At 39.5% G+C, this 23098-nt stretch overlaps 1 protein-coding gene, 1 long non-coding RNA gene and 1 pseudogene across 2 annotated transcripts; 2 read left to right on the plus strand and 1 right to left on the minus strand.

Annotated features, from left to right (window-relative positions):
* The first annotated feature begins 597 nt into the window (after positions 1–597).
* Positions 598–9974, plus strand: LOC141509823 (uncharacterized). Its single transcript, XM_074219632.1, is given in 5 exon segments — positions 598–850; positions 4041–4167; positions 4675–4770; positions 8072–8637; positions 8639–9974. Coding segments are annotated over 5 exon segments (1410 nt in total). The 5' UTR covers positions 598–730; the 3' UTR covers positions 9140–9974.
* On the minus strand, positions 9018–22538 carry LOC141509831 (uncharacterized). The gene is made up of 3 exons (XR_012474718.1): positions 22472–22538; positions 13713–13856; positions 9018–9679 (listed from the first exon to the last, which is right to left on the minus strand). It is a non-coding gene; the product is annotated as an uncharacterized LOC141509831 (long non-coding RNA).
* LOC141509826 (ubiquitin-conjugating enzyme E2 G2 pseudogene) lies at positions 10071–17002 on the plus strand (annotated as a pseudogene).
* Positions 22539–23098: the final 560 nt, after the last annotated feature.

Below are 23098 nucleotides of genomic sequence, written 5' to 3' on the forward strand. Positions count from 1 at the left end.
CCCTCCCCCCACAGAAGGCAGTCTGTTAGTCTTTATGATTCAATTCATTTTTGTTCTTTTTTTGCAAGGCACTGGGGTAAAGCGGCTTGCCCAAGGCCACACGGCTCGGTCATTGTGAAGTGTCTGAGGCCGGATTTGAACTCAGGTCCTGCTGACGCCAGGGTCACCGCCCACCTAGCCGGCCCCCGCCCCTCTTTACACGCCGATCGTGCCACTCCGTAATTGTGTGACCTGGCAACTCGCATTCACAAGGCCGTTTGGCACTGGCCCGGGTAAGCAGGCCGTCACATTCCGTGCCCCCGATCGGGTGCCCCGCTGCCCTGGCCCCGCTCCCGGGCAGGCGGGCCGCATTCCGCCCCTTCCCGCGCCCGCAGGCCCGCGGCCGGCCGCGCTCCGTGGCTTTCTCCGGAAGGTGCGCCCTTGGCCGGGCGTGCTCTCCGAGCGCAGCGCCGCGCCCAGGCTGGGCCTCGGTCACCCCGCAGAAGCGCGCCGAGAGCTCCCGGGCCCCGACTACACTTCCCAGAAGGCACCGGGGAAAGCTTTCCCCCTACAAAGGGCGAGCGGCGCGAACTGAGCATGGGCGACCGGAAGCGCTCTCTCCGGGCCGGAAGCGTTCGCTCCGGACCGGAAGCCTCCGGGAATCCTCCGGGCGGCCTCCCGGCGTCCCGCAGCTGCTGGGCCGGGCCTCGACCCTACCCGGCCCCGCCGCCTGCCGGGCCTCCCGCTCGGGATGGCGGCGCAGCCCCGCGCCCGGCCGGCCTCGGAGCCCCGGGGGCCCGGGAGCCCCGCGGGGCGGGGGGCGGCGGAGGGGCCGGGGCGACTCGGGGCGCGGGCGCCCCCGGCCTGCCAGGTGAGGGGGCGGCGCCAGGGCGCCGGGGCGCCGGGGCGCCGGGGCTCGGGGAGGGGCCGCGGGAGGTGGGGCCGCGGGAGCGGGCCGGCCCGGGCCCAGGTCCGCCGAGTCACCGGGGTTGGCCGGCCGTGAAGCACGTAGCGCCATGAGCCGCTTGTGAGTGGCGGCGAGCCCTGATGGTCAGTACAAAGGGAGGCCCGAAAGCCCGGACCCCGGCTCCGGCCGGACCAGCCGCCGACGCGGGGAGCGGGGCCGCGGGTGGGGTTGGGTTTGTTTAGATGAGACTCGAAGCAAGCCCCGAGCCAAAGTGACAATCCGGCATAAGTCCCTTCTCCGTCCAGGATGGGGCCAAGTCCTGGAAAAATAAGACCCAAATAAAAACACTTTCCCTTAAGGAACACACGTTTAATGGGGCAGGCAACATGCAAACACTGTTCCACTAAGAAAGACAGTAAATTGGGGCTAGTGGAGGGAGGCGAGAAGGTTGAGAACTTGGAGGAGATGGGACTTGACTGGAGACTTAGGAGGTTAGGAGATGAACATTGCCAGCCTGGAGGACAGCCAGCGAAAATGCCCAAGTCAGGAGACGGGAGGAACAGCTAAGAGGCCTGTATCACGGCATCAAAGACAGGTATAAGAAGACTGGAAAGGTAGGCAGTAGCCAGGTGTGTTCCTTCTGCTCATGATCAGTTTGGCAGTTGAATGAAGGAGACCTACCTGAGTTTTAGCAATAATCCAGCTGTGAAGTCATGAAGACCTGAACTCTCCATACTGCAAAGAATGGAGTGTGTTTGAAAGATTATGCAGTTGACACTTCAGACCTTCTCAAAGGGATTGGCTCTGGGAGTGAGAAGAAAAAGGGAAACATCGAGGAAGACACCTAGATTTGGGGACCTGTGTTCCTGAAAGGTTAATTGTGCCCCAATAACAATAATAAAGGGGAAGGAGTTGGGGGAGAAAGACAGTGCTCTTTCAGATACGTTGAGTTTAAGACATCAATAGGATGTTGAATCTGAAATGTCTAGTATACAGTTGAAGATTCTAGTCTGGAAGTCTGAAAAGCTTTGAAGACTGGATAATTTAGATTTAGCAGTCTTCATGAATATGATAATTGAATCTGTGGGAGCTGATGAGATCACCAAGTTAAATTGAAAAGATCGGAGGCTCAAGGACACCTTCATTTTCAGTGGCATCGAAGGGTGGTGTCTTGACTTGCTCGTGAATTGGATGTGAGTGAGACAGAGCTGCACAGAATCCTCAGCCTCACTTTCTCTTCCTGAGTCATCAAGTCTTAGGTGCAAGACTTTATAAAGAGACTATGACCTTGACATCTTTGGTGTCTGGCCTGCTTCAGCTGTCTTCATGGCCATTGGAAAAATTGTTCTGGTCCACCCATTCTGCAGGAAGAGGGGAGGTATTCTTCAGATGCTTGGGGGAGACACACCCCTAGCTAACCAACAGATTTGAAGCCTGTCGATTACAAAAAGTTTTCTTTATTTTAGAGGTTCAGTTTAGAAGAGGTTGTCAGGGGACTTGGGGAAAGGGGGGAGTGCCTTAATTTTGGAATGATCTTAAACAGCTTAAGTGCCTTAGTGAACCAGGAGTCAGGAAGACTTATTGTCCACTGATCAAATCCAGCTTCAGACACTAGTTGTGTCACCCTGAACAAGTCACTTAATCCTGTTTGCTTTCATTTCCTCTTCTGTAAAATGAGTTGGAAAAGAAAGGCAAACCACTTCAGTATCTTTGTCAAGAAAACACCAAATGAGACCACAGAGTCAGATTTGACTGACAAAAAAATATCTGATTAGGTCATCTTGGTAGGATAGATGTCAAAAGAATAGCTAGGACTAGAGGTCTAAGATAATGGATGCCTCCCTCAGAGATGGAATCAGATTGAGAGTCTATATTTACACAACCCTGCATGCTACATTTCTTTGATCTCTAAGCCTATAATTCTGGAGAGATCTTCTCCCAGAAGCACTATATATGTCCCAGAAACCTAAAAAGAGAACATACAAATTATAGGAAGATTGACATTATTGTCAAATTGTTCAGAGAAGTCTAGAAAGATTTAAAAAAGCTCTTTGGATCTGGCAATTACGGTTTTAATTAATTTTGGAATGAGCAGTTTCAGGACTTGAGGACAAACTTGAAAAGAAACAACCTTCTTCAGTTTAGCCACAGGAGAAGGAGGTATATGGAATAAAGAGAAAAGATGGGCCTAGTGAAGGTTTCTTGAGATTGGAGGTGAGCTGAGTGTTTGTAGATGGTAGGAAAGCAACCAGGGGACAGGAAAAGAGGGTGCAGGTAAGAGTTTGTCTCAAAAAGGAGGAAGAAGGGGGAAAAAGATGTTTAGACAATATGAGAAAAAGAGCTTCCATACAGTGCCAACAGATATTGTTCATTTAATTCTCATGACAGCCTTGCAAGGTACATGCTGTTATCCACACTCTACAGATGGGGAAATTGAGACAGGCCAAGTGACAGCTCCCAAGTGTCAGGCTGAATTTGAACTTGAGTCTTCCTAACTTAAATCACAGGTGCTTTATTCAGTGCACTGTTATCTTCAGGGAACAGCAGTATGACCAGATGGCATGTTTTGGAAGAGCATGTCATGGGATTAAGTATACTCCGGTATGGTAGAAATTTTAACTGATTCTGTCATTTGTTATATGATGTTAGGTTATCATCTTCTTTCCTGAGACAATTACCTCATCTGTAAAAGTGGGGTAGTAATGCCTTATGCCATTAGTTCACAAAACAGGCCACTTTGTCAGCCAAAACACCAAAATCTACTCCAAAAAATGAGGTTTGGAGGTAATTGGAGGAGGTGGGGAATTTGTGCTATTGGCACCACTCCTCTCCAGACAATTGCCACCCACTAGTCAGCTGCATTGGTCTCCTAACCAATCATTTCCCCATTCCTCATTGTGCTGTCAAATTTCTCATCTTTCTTTGTGAGTCTAATCATAGCACCCTCATCCAGAGAGCCTTTCATTATTCTGTTCCCTGCAATTGACCATATTCACAAAAAATCTCACTGCTTTCTAAAGAGTACTCAAGTGTTTGTCCTGAGATATTCTAAATCCAAAAAAACTACCCCTGAAATAACATTTGAGCTTCTTGTTGTGGTTGAGGTCCATGAAAGAAATGTCCCTAGTAAGCAAGACTATATTTGGTATTTCAGCCATCAATGACTTTCAAAGATGTTGCTGTGGACTTCACCAGGGCAGAATGGGAGCACCTGGATTCTACTCAGAGAGATCTCTACAGAGATGTGATGCTTGAGAACTATAAGAACCTTGTCTCCCTAGGTAAGAACGGTTCTCCCTTGTAATTAAGGACTCTGTGGATGCCTCTCAGCTTCTGGCCATTGAATCTGAGCAATTCACTGATTTTTTTTCCTTGATATGACAGGATATTCAAGGATAATGTGAATGTGAATCCCCTTTTGGTTAAAAGACAGAGTTTCTGTTTCCACATGAAAGGGCTTACTTAGTACTGTGGCAATCTGTAGCATTATTATCCTGCTTCAGAAGCTGCTCCTTTCCTACTTTCTGTTCCCTTAGATCAGATAGTTCCCATTCCCTCCCATAGCACAAAGTCCAATACAGTCATGGATTGGGTCAAGTTAATTCATTTTTCTTCTGAGCCATTTCTTAGTTTTGTGGCCCATTGCAGAGAATCCTTCAGAGGTGTTTTATGACCATCCCTGGACTTTCTTATGGTTCCCTCTTTTCCCTGAAGGTAAAGAGGTTAGGATTGGATTCTGAAATGATTCTTTGCACCCCCAAATTTCCCATTTCTTTTCCCATGAGCAGGGTTTCCAATTTCCAAACCAAAAGTGATCTCCAAGTTAGAAAGAGGAGGTGCCCACTGGATGCTTGGGAGAAAAGTTCCAAGAAGGCCCTTTCCAGGTGAGTAAGTGAAAAGATCAACAAATAAGAATAACTGAGAAGTCAAGAGGAGAGGATACAGAAATTGGAGCAAATTCTTATTCATACTTCCTAGTGGGGGTGGGGGGATTAAAGGACCAAAGATTGTCCCATATAAATGCCATCTTAGTCATTCAGGACTTTCTATTTCCAGCTCTGAAGAAAATGTGCAAGATATCTAAATAAAGTTTTATTGACAAGTTCTGTTTCTAAACTACAAACATTTTCATATTCATTCTGTGAGAGCTCTCTTGTAACAAAGTAAAACAGTTGAGTAAAATTAATAATGGTAACCATTTCTGTTGTTCTTTTGGGGATGGAGCAATCAAGGTTATGTGACTTGCTCAGATCAAACAGCTAGTAAATACCTGAGGCTGGATTTGAACTCAGTTCCTCCTGATTCCAGGACTCTTATTCAGTAGCACTCCACTACTTCTCTATTTTTGTAAATTATATTTTTATAGGACAGAAATCTGTTTTCTCTCCACCTTAACCTCTATCCCACTGGGAAAAAATTAATAAAAAATAATTTTTTTGTAACAAACATGCAAATGAAAGCTAAACATCTGTCTTTTTTGACTGTATATAAAAATGTACACTGCATTCCACACCTCTACCAAGTGAAGTAGTGAAGAGGAAGAAGAGAATAGGTATGAGGAGAAATATCAGAATCTAGGGAGGGACTTGAGAGGACAGTTTGGGATCGCCCGCATAACTTAACAAATCTCCTTAGTCTCCCATTCTTCTGCAACCACTTCCCCATGTTCACCTCAGGTGACCCAGGGAATAGACCTAGAATCAGGAAGCCCTGAGTCAAATCCAGCTTCAGGTGTCCACAAACTGGTGATCTAGGGCAAGTCACTTCATTTTTGTTGGCCTCCAGTATCCTCATCTCTAAAATGGAGCTAATAAGAGTACTCACCTCCCATGTTGTTTGAGAGGATTGAATGAGAAAATGTTTATACTGTACTTAGCCCAGGACTTGGAATTAGAGAAATGCTCTTAATATTCTTCTTCTGACCTTGGCGTTCCAACAAAGTTGCACTAGGTCACCAGTGCTCTCCTAGTTAATCAAACCAATAGCCTTTTCTCATTGACTTCAAACTCTCTGCAGACTTAGACACTGCTGATCACTCTCTCCTCCTTAATATGCTTTAGGTTTGCTTTCTCCTCCTTTCCTGTCTCCTTTGCTGGATCCTCCTCCATATTCACCCTCTACAGATGGCCCTCAGGGCTCAGTCCTGGACCTCTCTCCTTTGCTTAGTGATCTCATCCCCCTCTCCCCCAGGAATTTAGTGACTATCTTTATGCTGATCACTCTCAAATCTACTTATCCTGCTCCAGTCTCTCTACTGACGCGAATCATGTATTCCCCTTTGTGGCTATCTTATACTCAATATGTCCAAAACAGAATTCATTATCTTTTCTCTAAATCCTCTCTTCCTATTACTATTTATCACTCCTATTCCTGTTACTGTTAAGAGCTTGAACCCTAAGAGTCAGTCTGGACTCTTCACTCTCTTTCACCTCATCCAGTCCAGACCAGTTCACTTCACCTTTGCAATATGTCTAGAATATGTCCCTTTCCCACCATGTTATCCTCTATACTCAGGAAGCACAAGTAATTCTCTGTCCCTTCCAAGAACATGTATAAAATCCTCTATTTGGTGTTCAAAGCTCTTCATAGCCTCCTTCCAACCTTTCCAATTTTCTTTCACCTTACTTCTGAACAAATTCTATAAAATCCAGTAACATTGGCCCTCTGGTTGTTCCAGGAACAAGGAACTCCAGCTCTCAGCATTTTTCCCAGCTAAAGTCTCATCTCCTACAGGAAACTTGCCATATATATATACACATATACATATACATATTTGTCATTTCTCCCATAAGATCAGAAGTTCCTTGGGAGCTCAGACTGTTTTTTGCCTTTTTTTAATTCCCCCCAGGGGCTTAGCACAGAGCTTAACAAATGCTTAATGAGTGACTGACTCATCCTCTTCCCCTCCAGACTCAAGAATTACCAGTGATTTCTAAGGGCCTTCTTCTTATAAAAATAAAGATGTAAACTCTGCCATTGACTGCTCTTAGATAATCATTCCTCCAGGTTTCTGTATATTTCCTTCTCCCAGTACTCCTATTTCTCTGACTATACTCTTTAGTCTCCTTTGTTGGACCTTCAAATATGTCATGCCCACTATTCATCAAAACTCTGTCATGAGCTCTTTTCTCTTTTCCTTCCATACTTTCTCATTTGGTGGCTTCAGCTTCTGTGGATTCAATTTATATGAACATCTCTTGGTGAATTTCTAGATCAATGTATCTAGAACTAGTCTGCTCCCTCAAGAGCTTGAAAGCTGCCTCATCACCTGGCTATCAGCCATTTTAATTTCTATATCCTATTGGCATCTTAAACTCAATTCATCCACCATGAATATTTAAAAGTATTTAGTAACACATACCAATAAACCAACTAAATCTCTGTTCATCAAGGACTCTTTGGTTAAGGTTATTTAAACAACTTTAAACCTTCTGAACTCCTTTATCGAGCCCATACTTCTCAATACATTTTGACCACAAGATGTCTTAACTCTGACATCAAAAATGTGCTGAAATTTAAATACTCACTAACCAACCCCAAAATCTTATGATATAATAAAATAGGTTAGCTTACATTATTAATTTTTTTCTCCCTGAATTTTGAATTTCATTGCTCAAAATCAGCCAGTTGGACATAGGTTTTGTTTCTGTTTTGGGGTTTTTTTTTTTGGTCTGTTGTCTTTTGTGAAAAGATCACTATTAGGATTAGCAGCCTGTCATTTTCAGAAACAGTGTTCTGAAAATTTTTGAAAACAAATTTCTAAATATTTTGACATTTCCCAGGACTTGCCTTCCAGTCTATAGTGGCATGACCAGTTGCTTTAAGTGCTGTGCAACAATGCCTTTAGTTCTGAATAGATCAGTCCCTTATCATCTACATCAGGCCTTACCACTCTTTGATCTATTTATTTTGGGTTGATTTTCATTTTCATTGATAAGGTATAACTATTCTAAAACTTACTATGGGGCGTCTAGGTGGTGCAGTAGATAGAGCACCAGCCCTGGAGTCAGGAGTACCTGAGTTCAAATCTGGCCTCAGACACTTAATAATTACATAGCTGTGTGGCTTTGGGCAAGCCACTTAACCCCATTGCCTTGCAAAATCCTAAAAAAAAAAAAAAACTCACTATGAAGAATATTATACTCCAAAAAGATTCTAATATTGACATCATTGTTTTTCTTTCAGGTCGCCTTTGTCAAAAGAGTAGGGGTAAAAACAAAGATTCTACTGCAAAGCAGTGTAATTATATTTCATTAAAGAAAAAACTTAAAGTGAATAATAACGAATGTGTTGAAGTCTTAAGACAGAACAGATACCTTAGTGGACATCAGAAAATTCATACTACAAAGAAACTTTATAAATGTAATGAATGTGAAAAAGCCTTCAACTCCAACTCAAGCCTTACTGTACATCAACGAATTCATACTGGATTAAAACCATATTTATGTACTGAATGTGGAAAAGCCTTTAGCCAAAAAGGAAACCTTACTAAACATAAAAGAAATCATACTGGGGAGAAATCCTATAAATGTAATGAATGTGGAAAAGCCTTCAGAGACAGAGGGTACCTTACTATTCATCAGAGAATTCATACTGGAGAGAAATCCTATAAATGTAATGTATGTGGGAAAGCTTTCAACCAGAAGGGACACCTTAATGTACATCAGACAATGCATACAGGAGAGAAATCCTATAAATGTAATGAATGTGGGAAAGCCTTCAGTCAGAGGGGAAGCTTTAATATACATCAAAAAAATTCATACAGGAGAGAAATCTTTCAAATGTGATGAATGTGGGAAAGGTTTCATTGACAGAGGAAACCTTAATAAACATTATAAAATTCATACTGGAGAGAAATCTTATAAATGTAATGAATGTGGAAAAGCTTTCAGCCAGAGGGGAAGCCTTAATAAACATCATAAAATTCATACTGGAGAGAAATCCTATAAATGTAATGAATGTGGTAAAGCTTTCAGCCAGAGAAGTTATCTTACAATACATCAGAGAGTTCATACTGGAGAGAAATCCTATAAATGTAATGAATGTGGGAGAGCCTTCAGGCAGAAGGGACACCTTACTGTACATCAGAGAATTCATACTGGAGAAAAACCCTATAAATGCAGTGAATGTGGTAGAGCCTTTAGAAAGACCGGACACCTTGCAGTACATCAGAGAATTCATATTGGAGAAAATCCCTTTAATACAATGAATGTTGAAAGACTTCAGCCACAAGACATTCTTTATTTATCTTGACAGTTCACACAAGATAGAACCTCTCAGTGTAATGAATGCAGAAAAGTTTTCACCCAAAGTGAAATGTTTAATCATAGAATTAGAGGGTTTAAGTTGGAAGTGACTTGGAATCATGTATTCTAATTCCTTGATTTTTATGGCTGAGAGGGTAAAGGGACTAAAAGCAAACTGAATGCAAACTGAACTCCTCAAAGTAGTAAGTAGCAGATGAAGAATTGAACTGAGATCAGATCCAAATCCAGTTTTCTTTCTATTACCTCAGAATTCAAATTAGAGAGAAAATCTTTGAATTTGAGTGTGGGCTTGTCTTCAGCATCAATTCATCCCTTGGTCCACAAAGAATTTCAGAATTGAAAATAGCTTCAGTAACTATTTAATGTAATTTATACTTTTAAAGGAATTTGACAACCAGACAGATCCATGAAGTGATCATTCAGCTTTTACTTGAAGATGTTTCATAAGGGGTAAACCACTCCTTGAGGAAGTCCATTGTCCTATGGAATAGCTCGGAGTAAGAGTGCAGAGGAATCAAAATGAGATCTAATAGAAGACAAAAGACAACAGTTACACATTTTAACTGTTGTTTATGTATTTTTTGAAACATGGTCCTTGAACTAATAACAGTACCCTATGTTTAGTCTTCGCACTCCAGAATTCAGTGAAACTATTGCCTCCTATTTCAAGGAAGCTATGACTGTCCTACTGCGGCATACAATAGCACTGGCAGTTTTGGTTGTCATAGCAAATTGTTGGCACATTGGGCTAGAGGACCATGAAAATCCACAGATCTTTTGCTGAAAAACCTGATCTTAAATATACTTCCCTCATCTTTTAATTATGAAGTTGATTTTTTTTAACTCAAGTGTAAATTTCTTGTGTGTATGTAAATACATTTAATTTCCATCTTTTTAGATTCAGCCTGATGTGCTAGTCTGTCGAGATCTTTTAAAATTTAGATCCAATCATCAAATGTATTATCTCTTCCTCCCAAAAATGATGTCATCTGCAAATTTGATAAGGATGCCATTTATGCCTTTCTCCAAATCATTGATAAAAATAGAAGGTAAATTGACTGAGACTAGGGACTTTAATTTTGAGTTGGGGAGTGGCTAGGTGGCATAGTGGATAAAGCACCGGCCTTGGAGTCAGGAGTACCTGGGTTCAAATCCGGTCTGTGTGGCCTTGGGCAAGCCACTTAACCCCATTTGCCTTGCAAAAACCTTAAAAAAAAAATTTTGAGTTGGTCCACAGTACCAATCCTGCATCAACTCTTTTTTGTTTGTCTAGGGTTTATTTTGACAAGTTAATGGGGTAAAAGTGACTTGCCCGAGGCCACACAACTAGGTAATTATTAAGTGTCTGAGGTCAGATTTGAACCCGGGTCCTCCTGACTCCAGGGCCGGTACTCTACCCACTGTGCCACCTAGCTGTCCCCTGCATCAACTCTTAACTATTTGTAGAATAGCACAAAGCCAAGTACTTATCAGGGATACTGTATAGAACACCTTACACCAAGAGGATGTTGACCAGTTGATGGTTGGGGTTGTGATTGATTTGATAAGTTACGTGGATACGGATGTATGTGTAGATAAATCTGTATGCCTGTTAGAGTAAAGAACATCAACTTGACAAGGTCAGAATGGGAATACATAGCACTTTAAGATCAGCAAGTTTTAGTGAACTCCAAGCTCAATACATGTATTATGATGTGACAGCCAAAAAAGCAAACTCAGGCTGCATTAAAAGCTTAACCTACAGAAATAAGGAAGCTTAGTCCTATGTTCTAACCTCATCAGACTTTACTTGGAGTACTATGTTAGTTTAAGAAGGAAGTTGATAAGGTAGAAAGTGTTCAGATAAGAGCTGCAAGGTAATGAATGAGTTTGTGTCAAGCTCATAGGATTATTCTTTGAAGGCACTGGACTTGCTTTTAGTCTAAATTTGAGAGGACTTTACCTAACCAGCTGTGTTCAAGTAATTCTATTCAAAGAACACAAAGAGGAGTTGCTGGTCGAAATTGTACAGAGGCTTGATTTTTGGAAAAACCAACAAGCAGAGTTGTCCAAAAGTGGCATGACATTGAGAGACAGTGAGATCCCATGGCTCTTTGAACAATTGATGAATAACCACGTATCAAGTATGTAAAAGTGGATATTGCTTTTGAGCATGAATTGGTCTTGATGAACACTGAGATCCTTTCTAACTTGCAGATTCAGAATGATCAGAGCATTTTTTATAATAGCATAATAAAACACTTTAAGAAAGACTATAAAAGAGGTGGCTAGGTGGCACAGTGGATAAAGCACCGGCCCTGGAGTCAGGAGTACCTGGGTTCAAATCCGGTCTCAGACAATAATTACCTAGCTGTGTGGCCTTGGGCAAGCCACTTAACCCCATTTGCCTTGCAAAAACCTAAATATATATATATAAAGTTATTCTGACAATACCAATTTTTGATGAAGCTATGCTGGCTTTTTTGTGATCACATTTTCCTTTTCTGTATATATATTTTTAATCATCTTCAGAGAGCTTTCTTATATCTTTTTGTTCTCAGAGCACTATTTGCTTTTATTTAGTCTTTCAAGTGTATCACTGGCAGTGAGGTATCATCAGATCATTCATGTGAATTCTTCAATTACTCAATATCTGCTCATTTATCTTGAGTATTAACTTCATAATATGCATTGTCTGATTCTTTCTATTCCACTGATCATTCTTTTTGACAGAACAAAAACTAAGCAATTCTGCCTTCTCTTGTCAAGTATTCCATCCACCTTTAACAATAGTCCTAACCTCTGCATTCTCTTTTTTACATTGTGACTAAGAAAACATTTTTAATTACCTTTTTGAGCAACTTAATCTCATCTTTAAATTTTATTATTTCTATACTGAGTCTTGGAAAATTTCACCATACTTTTTTTTATTTATACTCTTATCTTGTGTATGTAGTCTTTTTAAAAATATCTGAGTTACTTGGTGAGGCTGGGGCAACTATCTATATTGATATTTTCAACTTCCACTTTTCTTTCTCTTGAAATTATTTCCCTTTTTGTCTTTAGAATTTCATTCTTGGAAGCTTGCACTATCTTGGACTTATGTGCTCATAGAATTTTAGTCCATATGTTCCTAACCTGATTTTTTTTTTGATATCTTTAGAATGTTAAACTATGTTTGACTTTGCTTTCTTTTTTTATTAAATATTTTATGTTTTACAATGACATACGATAGTTTTGACCAATCTTTTTTGAAAGGTTTTTGATTTTTATACAATTTTTCTCCTTCCTTCCCCTTTCCCCCCAACAGAAAGCAATCTGATAAAAGCTTTGACTTTACCTTCTTTATGATAATATACTAGTACTTTCTCCCAAGAGTCTGTCATCACTTCCCAACTAATTATAAAATCACCACTTGTTTGTTTACCTTTCTTTTGAAGGTTTGAAATTAGCATTCAGGAAGGTCCAGAAATTATTAACTATTCTTATTCTACTTTTGGTAGAGAAAGAACTCCTGACAAATAATAAGTCTTCTATCCATACTATATTAACTGTCTTGTTGCTTTTGAATAAGGTTCATTCATCTAAAGTGTTTCCAGAAATGGGTTTCATCCTATTAAATCTTAGTATTTCTCCTACTAAATCTTAGTGTTTGTGAAATTAAGTTTGCCTCCTTTCTGGATTAGGACCTTTAGTTCCTCATCTTGTCTTAGTTTTGTGGACGTATATTAGGTTTTAGTTTGGTTCCTTTCTTGTATTTTGTCTCCTTTGATTCTCTGGATGTCTCAGTTCTTCTTCCTTCATTAAGCCTATTCTTTTTATGATATCTAGCATGTTGATATACATATAATTTCCCCCTTCCATATGCATTTTGACTAGATTTTAAGACAGTAACCTAATATACTCTTAATTCCCTTTGTTAGGTACATTCCACTCCTGCCCAGTAGCTTGTCATTTTTTTTAAAAAGCTAGGGGTATGGCTAGGTGGCGCAGTGGATAGAGCACTGGCCCTGAACTCAGGAGTTCCTGAGTTCAAATCCCGCCTCAAACAATTAATTACCTAGCTGTGTGGCCTTGGGAAAGCCGCTTAACCCCATTGCCATGCAAAAACTAAAAAAAAAAAAAGTATAGTCTTGGGGCAGCTAGGTGGCTCAATGGATAGAGCACTGGCCCTGGAGTCACCAAGGGTCTGAGTTCAAATCCAGCCTCAGACATTTAATAATTACCTGTGTTTAAAAGAAAAGCTATGGTCTAGAAATTCAAACCACATCCTCCCACACTATCTTTGTTAGCTACATGTTTACTTTTCTGCATCTCTAGTCACCAATGGGAAAGCAGAGGAAAAACTGCAATCTGCCCTTATGATCTCTCTAGTGCCTTGCTAAAGACTTAATGATTAGAACTTCTGGTACTATTATTTGTGCCTCTGTGATTCACCTAAAGTAGATAGTCAGTGTCTGTTTCTAAAAGTCCTAGGAAGTTCTCTTTTATGTCTTGCACATGTGAAATGGGGATGACTCCATTTGGGTCCTTTGGTTCTTATCTAGTTAACAGAAACTTGCTCTAGTATACATAAGTACCTGGTTAGGTCTGCTCCACTGCTGTTCTCTTTTTTCTTCTGATCTTTAGTCACCTTTTTGCTGAGAGCTTGAGGCTTGCATATTCAGCTTAATCCTGGAAGGACAAATGGGTGCTTTTTCATCAGAATACAGAGCTCCTTCCTCCTGGAAAAGAGTTCCACATGTTTCTTAATGTTAAATTTCTCCAATATCTGTGCCTGTGAGAATCACTAAAAATTTGTACACTGTCTATCAGAAGGAAAGGGGAGGGCCAACTAGGTGGTGAACGGGCCCTGGAGTCAGGAGGACCTGAGTTCAAATCCAGCCTAAAACACTTAATAATCTAGTTGTGTGACCTTAGGTAAGTCACTTAACCCCATTACCTCACCCAAAAAAAGAAAAGGGGGTGGGGTTTGGAATCTTCTCTTCAATGATTTGTTATTGAGCATTCCAGGAGGAAATTTGGGTAAAAATGCTTATAAGCAAACAAGGCCTAGAAAAGAAACTGGAACAATTAGAAGTGTTCATTTAAGACCTTAGTTTACTACCTCCAACTAACTTGGGATAAAGATGTACAAATTGTTAAACTAACAGGGTGGTATAGAATCTTATGCTTCAGGTGAATTAAGAAAAGTGGAAATCATAACCTCAGACATGCCAACAGTAAAAACAGTTAAAAGCAGCCAGTGGCTACAGGGCCAGGATGGCAGGCACAGCATTCAAGCAGCTCCTGGATGAGTACAAGCAACTGAAGCTGAACCAGCCAGAGGGAATTGTGGCAGGCCTGATGACTGAAGAGAATTTTTTTGAATGGGAAGCCTTGATCATGGACCCAGAAGACACCTGTGTTGTTTAGTTTTTTCTCTGCCATTCTAAGCTTTCCCCTGGACTCCCTGCTCAGCCCTACTCCCCACCCCCAGGACAAGGTTCACCTGTGAGATGTGCCACCCAAACATTTACTCTGACAGCAGGGCTTGCATCTCCATCCTGCATGCTCCCAGAGACGACCCTATGGGCTCCAAGAGCTGCACCAAGTGCTGGAGCCCCATGCAGAGCATGGAGAAGAGCCTGTTCTCCATAGTGACCATGTTGGCAGAGCCAAAGGACAAGAGCAGGGGCCAACATGGATGGTGGGATGACCAAGAACAATTCTATTGAATTGCCAAGCAGATCATGCAGAAATCACTGGGGCTGTAGTAGCTGCTGACCCTCAACTCCTCTCCCTTGCTCTCACCTGCCCCCCCCTCCACACACACACACACGCATAAACACCTGGACACAGTCACAGCTAACACCTGCTGCTGCAGTTCCTCTGAACACTCAGTCCCCCAAGGCTCATTTGGTCCACAGGCCAGACTGGCTTCTGTGCCCTGGCGTCTTCTTCTGCTCAGGCCCAGTCTTCCTGGACCAAGAGAGAATTGGGAGCAGCCCAGCTTTCCAGGGAGGCCTGCCAGCTGCCCTCAAAGCAGCAGGTGCTAGGTCCACCACTGTATTTACACACATGCCACATGGGGAATGCATTCTGCCATCCAATTCTGTCCTTCACTTTGACAAATACATGTTTTCCTCATTAAAAAAAAATCAGCAAGGAAAGTATTCTCCTTAAAGTTAGCATCAATACTATCTATAACATCTCTATCAAATAAAGTAAGTATTTAAATTGAAAAAGGGAAACCACAGGGAAATGCAGTAAAACAGTAATTGCTTCAGGCTTTAATGTATATCTTTCAGAATTAGTCTTAATAGGGGAAGTTAGATGGTGTAGTAGATAGAGCACCAACCCCAGACTCCAAAGAACCTGAGTTCAAATCTAGTCACAGATACCAGCCAATGACTAGCTCATGTGACCATAGTCTAATCACAACCCCAACTGCCTAGCCTAAAAAAGAAAAAGAACTACCCTTAATAGTAAAAAAAAAAAAAACTTTAGAGAAGATGAACATAAACCTTAGGCAATTAATAAATAGGAATTGCAAGGTGTATACATATTTCCTAACTTTGCTACCTTTGTGAAATTTGACTATATGCAAGAGTATAAAAAATGCATAATGCAGAAAAGAAATAGTCTTTATTGATATAATTCAATTAAATTATCATCAACTAGAAGAATTTGAAAAAAATCCAAACTATTAAATAATTGAATAGGAAAAAAAGAATGGGTCAGTCAACTATACAAACAAATAATTTTATCAGAATTTTTAGGAAGTATCAAAACAGTCCTTAAGGGACAATGTGTATCTCTAAGTTTATTGTGAAGTCATTTCAAACCTGTCTGACTCTTTGTGATTCTATTTGATATTTTCTTGGCAAAGATACTGTAGTGGTTTGCCCTTTCCTTCTCCAGTGCACTTTCTAGATGAGGAACTGAAGCAAATGGGATTAAAATCGTGAGGGTCATTTATAGTAAGTGTCCGAGCTCAAATTTGAACTTGTTAAGATAAGTTTTTCTGATCTCAGGTCTAATATTTTATCTACTGTGCCACTTAGTTCCCAATATTTTAAGTATGTTTATCAAAAAAGAAAACAAAATCCTTGAAACTTGAAAAGCTAGAAGTCCTTCCTTCCCTTCCCACAAATAAATTCTGCAAATACCAAAATAGAAATTTTGAAGACTTAAAGGGTAAACGGGTGGCTAGGTGGCACAGTGGATAAAGCACCAGCCCTGGAGTCAGGAGTACCTGGGTTCAAATCCGATCTCAGACACTTAATAATTACCTAGCTGTGTGGCCTTGGGCAAGCCACTTAACCCCATTTGCCTTGCAAAAACCTAAAAAAAAAAAATCTTTTTTATAGACTAATAAAATACATAAACCATAAATAAAATAAAAAACCAAAGTGTATTTTAAAAATTCATAGCAAATGAAGAAAAGAAAGCATTAGAAACTTTTGTTCTATTATATGCCAATAAAGCTGATAAATAGATGAAGATGGAACAACATGGCATAAGGGAGCATTGGGTTTGAATCCTGCTTCAGACACACTAGCAGTATGATCCTAAGTAAGTCACTGTCTGTGCTGTGGTTTCCTTGGTTGGATCTAAGATCCCTTCCTACTCTTAACCTATTTTGCTATGAATATTTACAAAATTATGCAATTTAAGATTCACAAACTTGAAGAAGTCATTGATCCCAAAGGGGAAAAACCTAACCTGGATGGATTTGTGCATACATTCTATCAAACACTCAAAAACCAATGAATAGTATTAAATAATTTACTTGAAAAAGCTAAAAAATAAACCCAAAACTTGAGTTTTACCATATTAATGAAAGAAATATGACCAGATGCACAAACCAATTAGAAATCCAGCAGAGAAAAAAGGCTATCAAGTATCCAAATGAATATTGGATGAAATATTAGCAAAGAATGCAATATATTCAAAAGACTATGTTGGGTTTATACATACAGATTGATCTTAGTCACTGATCAAATTGGATTTATGCAAAGAATTCAGGGATGATTTAATAATAGATTGTTAATAGCCAAGTCAAAATTCCTTGATTATATCAAATGGAAAATAAAATTTTCAAAATACATGCTAAAAAACATTGAGAAAGAATCATAAAGTCATTTTCTTATATGATAAACTCTAAAACTAAGAACTGCCATTATCTCTAGTGGAAAAACCACTAGAGGCCTTTCCAATGAAATCAGGAATAAAACAGGAATGTCATTTGTCACTGTTTAGCAAAAAGCAAGAATATTGCTAATTTGGAGATCACATGCTACTTTACTTGAGACCCTAAAGATTAAACCAAAAAGTTCAAATTAGTAAATGATAAGTATGAAATAAACCCACGATATTAACTTTTCTGCATATTACTAGCAAAACTTAAGTGGAAGGAAAGGGAAGATTTCATTCCATGTAACTCTAACAGGTATCGTCTACCAAGACTCTCAGGATATTGGAATCAATCTACCCAGATATTTATGATGCATATAATTATAAGAGAAATTACAGAAATAAATAATTGGAAAATGTTCATTGTTAATCATTAATAGTTGAACTATACCAATATAATAAAAATGACAAAAACTATCTAAATTCACAAATTTGTGGCTATAAGAAACTATCAAGGAATTTTTTTCCACAGCTAGATAAAACTACTGATTTATCAGATGGAAATAAAGGCCAAGAATCTCAAGACTGATGATGGTAGGGGAAAAAAAAGTCTAAATGGGATCAACATTGAGGAAGTTCTTGCCAAGACTAGCCCCTCTACATGTACCTATTCCCCAAGCTTCTCCAGCTGATTGCTCTTATTATTCCTACTCTAATATCTTCAGTCTCCTTATATATTGGTTTTCTCTGCTTCCCACATACTCATATCTCCCCCTATCCTTAATCCTTACTTGGTCCTATCCCAGTTATTTTCTCCCCTTTGTAGTCTACTGCTTAAAATAGGCACTGTCTCAAATAGGTGCCTTCACTTCCCTCTCATCTCACTTCCAAACTCTATAATCTAGCTCTATCCAGTGATCTCTAAGTCGTTGCTTACTTTTTTATCCTTCTTCATCTCTGCAGCATTTGACAATTTCCATCATCTACTCCTCTTAGAAGTTGCTTCCTCTGGATGTTTGTAACGCTCTCTCTTGGTTTTCCCATTTGTCTAACTTTTCTTCAGACTCCTTTGGTGATTCTTCATCTCTATCATGCCATCTAATAGTTAAGTCCCCTATGGCTCTGTCATGGGCTATCTTCTCTTTTGTTTCTTTTTCAATAGTATCTTGGTGATTTCATCAGTTCTCATGGATTCATTTATATATCTATGCATATGATTGATATTTGCTGTCCTTCAATTATTAAGAGGACCAAAATGATATCACTATGTTAGAGTCAAGTTACAATTTGTCCAACTGTGTCTGATCAAACCAATACCAGCTCAGGATACTCTACCACAGATCAAGCACAAATATTCCATGTGAACATTTGGAGTAGCTTCTTTTAATTTATGCATCTCACATTTCTTTTGGACTACTTCACTTATGCTTGCTCCCAGAGCACAGCACTTTCTCTAATGAGGGCACACCATGCTAGCAGTCTGCCAATATCTCCCATGTCCTGCAATTAATTTCTAAGGTATTAAGAGAGGCATTGAGAAGGTCCTTGTATCACTCTGTCTGACCATGTGAGTATTTAACCCTATGTGGCAAGCGTACATTTGGCATTCCAGTATTGGTATATAAAATTGGTATATAATTGGTATATAAAATTGGTATATAAAATCGTGGTTTCTCTCCTATATATCATTCCACATCACCAACTGCCTTTAGATATGCTAAATTCACTTTCTTATGGGTGTCTCAAACTCAGCATGTCCAAAATAACTAGTCTTTTACCCAAATCTCCCTAAAATGAGAGGACCGACATACTCCCAGACATTCAAGTTCATAGTCATCCTTGTCTCTTCATTCTCTCTTCATAGTTCTAATCCATGCATAAATCTTGTAGTTTCTGCCCTCATAACTCTCCACATTTAAAACCTACTTCAGATCCTCATGACTTCTTTCTTCGATTATACAATAGCATTCTAATTGGTCTCTGCAGCTTGTCTCTGTTTAATCTGTTCTCTACATAGCTGCTAAAATGTTTATAAAGCATATAGCTAACCATGTCTTGGTCCTACTTAGTAGACTGAAATGGTTCCTTATTACCACGAGGACCAAATACAAATCCCTCTTTGCCATTTGAAGTTCTCTATAAGTAGTTCACTAGCTTCCCAGGCTTCTCATACTTTACTTCCCTTCACACGCTTGATGATCCAACAATGCTGACCTACCTGATTTTCCTCAGACATGACACTCCATCTCTTAACTCTACCCCTTTACATTGGTAGGCCTCCATGCTTGGAATTCTTACCTCCATGTCTTAAGTATCTGGTTCTCATTGACTTGGCCCAACTATTGTATCATCTTCTTAGTCCCTACAATTTAAAGTGTAGCCTTCCCATCTAAGATTATCTTCAACCAACTCTAGATAAAGTTTTTATGTTCTTAGTTATTTACATCTACCTCCCTCATTATAATGTGAACTCTTTGAGGCTAGGAACTATTTTTGCCTTTTTTGTACCCCCAGCATAAATGCTACCATGCTTAAAATGTTTGATTGATGAAATCAAGTCATCAAAACTGTTTTTTACTGTCTAAAAAATAAAGTCAATAAAATAGAAAAGGTCAGGTAAACCAGAACCCCAAACAATTGAATATAACAACTTAATATGGGATAAACATAAGAACAACTATTTATTTGAAAATAAACAAAAAAATCCTAGGAAAACAAAAGCATCCTGGAAGAAGTTAGGTTCAGATGTCTCACCAAATGTCGTAAGTTCTAAATGGATACTTCACTTATACATTCAATGTCCTTAAAAGTCAGAAAGTAAGGAAATGCTTCTTGACCATAACTAATAGAAGAATTAAAAAGATTATCCCAGAAAATGAGCAATTTCGTTTATTTAAAATTGAAATGAGAAAAAACAATGTGTTTAAAATTAAGAAGTAGTTAACTTGGAAAATTTTAGCAAATATTTCTAATAAGGTTTTTATCCAAGACATTGATGCAAATACATAAAAGAACAAGAACCATTACCTGATAGACAATTGGTAAAAAAAAAAAAAAAAAAAAGTTTTCAAATAAGTACCTTGTCAAAAAAAGAAAATGCACCAAATCAATAAATAAGGTGAATGGTGAATGCTATATCAAAACCATTCTGAGATTCCACTTTATACCAAATTAGCAGAGATAACCAAAGATTAAAGTGTTAAAGGTAGAGAGCCACTACTGTATTGTTGGTAAAGTAGTAAGTTAGTCTGACCATATTTAGAAACAGATTGGAACTACACTCAAAAAGTCATGAAAAGTACAAACCACTTGATCCATTAGACATACCCCAAAGAGATCAAAGACAGGGAAAATCCATGTACAAAAATATTTGTCTGTGTGTTTTTTGTATGTGTATTTGTATGTGTATTTTTTTAATAACAACAAAGTGTAAACAAAAATAGTGCTCCATCAGGTGGGGAAAGAGCGGGATAAATTGTATATAAATGTAGTTGAGTATGTTTATGCCATAAAAAAATGAAAAAAAGATTCAGAGAAACTTGAGAAAATTCATGTCAAATAATGCAGAGTGAAATGGGCAGAACCAGAACAATATCCATTAGTAAAGGAACCCAACTTTGAAAGACTTCAGAATTCTGATTATGAGCATGATCGATAATCATTCAAAATAGTTCTTGAGGACTTCTGTGTCACCTGAGCAACAAGATAGCAGACTAGACATTTTCTACTCCCCCTAGTTTTTTGTGATGCTCTCTCTTGGTTCTCCTATTTCTCTAACTTTTCTTCAGACTCTTTTGCTGATTCTTCATCTCTATCATCCCATCTAAGCGTTAAGTCCCTCTGGCTCTGTCGTGGGCTATGTTCCCTTTTCTTATTTTTTTTAAATAGCATCTTCGTGATTTCATCAGTTCCCATGGATTCATTTACATATCTATGCATGTGATCCCTAGATTGATATTTGTTGTCCTTCAGTTACTTCTCAGACCATCCCAAAACAGAACTATGTGCCAAACATAAAGCATCTGCACCTGTTTCCCATGATCTAGGACAGCATGAATCTAAAAGTTAGGTTTTTTCAAAATTTTATGCGCTCACTCCCTCCCTCCCCCACCTCACACAACCAGCAGCAAGGGCACAACCACAAGCTAACATCAAAATCTACTCCTGTGGGGAAGCTGGGTGAATTAGTCCTGGAGTTAGAAGGACCTGAGTTCAAATCCAGCCTCAGATACTTAATAATTGCCTAGCTGCATGACCTTGGGCCAGTCCCTTAACCCCATTGCCTTAAATAAAACAAAATTTTTAAAAAATCTACTCTTATAGATGGTCACCCTCCCTCTCTCTCTAGTGTATAGACCACAGCCTTTGGAAGTTTTCTTGGACCTCTATCAGCCAGTTTGACCTCAATTCTTTAAGAGCAAAATTGGGGGCTGCCACCTAGAAATACCAATGCTGAAAAGCTCTGAACTACCAGAGCTGGAATAAATAGTCTCTGAATTACTAGCACCAGCGACATCTAAGGTGCTGCTGCCAGTCCAAAGAACTAAAAAACAGGAGTGGGTCAGGTCACTAGGATAGGACACTGAACGTATGGGAAGCCTAAAGGAAAGCACAACACTTAGGGACCACTCTGACAACTCAAAAGTTGGAAGGAAGGAGAAACAACAACAAAGCTGCAAAATAAAGAAAAATGATATAATACTTGTGAGCCAGAGGACCTTGTGGAAGTTGGGGAAAACATACAACCATAATACATTATTCCTGAGTGGCTTAAAAAAAGAAATGAGAACACGGCCTTGGAGTCAGGAGGACCTGAGATCAAATATGACCTCAGACACACCTAGCTGTGTGGCCTTGGGCAAGCCATTTAACCCCATTTGCCTTGCAAAAAAAAACTTTAAAAAATGAGAATTATGAGCAGCCAATAATGTTTTTCTTTCATTTTTGAAGACCATAACATCAGGGAGGTGATGCACATGAATTGAATTTGAGTGAGGGAGGCTATGTCAAGTCACCAGCCTCACTTTCCCCTCCAAAGCCATCTTGGTCCAGAGGCCAGATATAGATCAAGACAATTGGAAAAGGCCCTAGATAAGAGACAGTCAGGGTGAAGTGACCTGCCCAAGGTCCCACAACTAGGACCAGTCAAATGTCTGAGGCTGGATTCAAACTTCTGTCCTCCTGACTCCAAGGCCAGTGCTCTAGCCAATGTGCCACCTACCTGCCCACAAGCAGTCAAAACAAGGAACAGAAGTGAAGAACTTGAATCTGCCATGGCAAGCCTCACTAAAGAAATGAGAGAGAACAAGAGATTGAAAAAGAAAATCCAGAGGTAAAAGACAATCTGGAAAAAAGAAGCAAAAAACCAAGAACATTAAAAAATATGCTTGATGCATATGGATCTTGAAGATAGTATGCATACAGATTGATGCAAAAAAATTGCATCTAAAACAAGAAAACAAAAATTTTGAAGGGAAATCAATCACAAAATTTACCTTAGTTTTAAAAATTTTTTATCTTAGTATAGACTAAATAATAAATTATATAACATTCATAATTTCATATACAATCTTTTAATCTGTATGTATTGAATATTTATTATTATCAAGTTCATAATTTAAAAACAGAAATTTTAAAAGACTGAATCCTGCATCTGATGCTTACCATGTAGACAAAGAATGTAATCTCTTGTTGAAAAAAAATGGCCAAGCACATTCTGCTAGCTGTAAGACTGAGGCATCTTTATTTTATTGATTACATATAGGGCCAAACTTATTGTATTGATTCCAAAAGGGTCTAGACAGCAAAAATCTTTCAAGCAGTAGAACACAGCAAAATTGTAATGTCA

The sequence above is a fragment of the Macrotis lagotis genome, chromosome 1 (assembly GCF_037893015.1).
Source record: "Macrotis lagotis isolate mMagLag1 chromosome 1, bilby.v1.9.chrom.fasta, whole genome shotgun sequence".
NCBI lineage: Eukaryota > Metazoa > Chordata > Mammalia > Peramelemorphia > Peramelidae > Macrotis > Macrotis lagotis.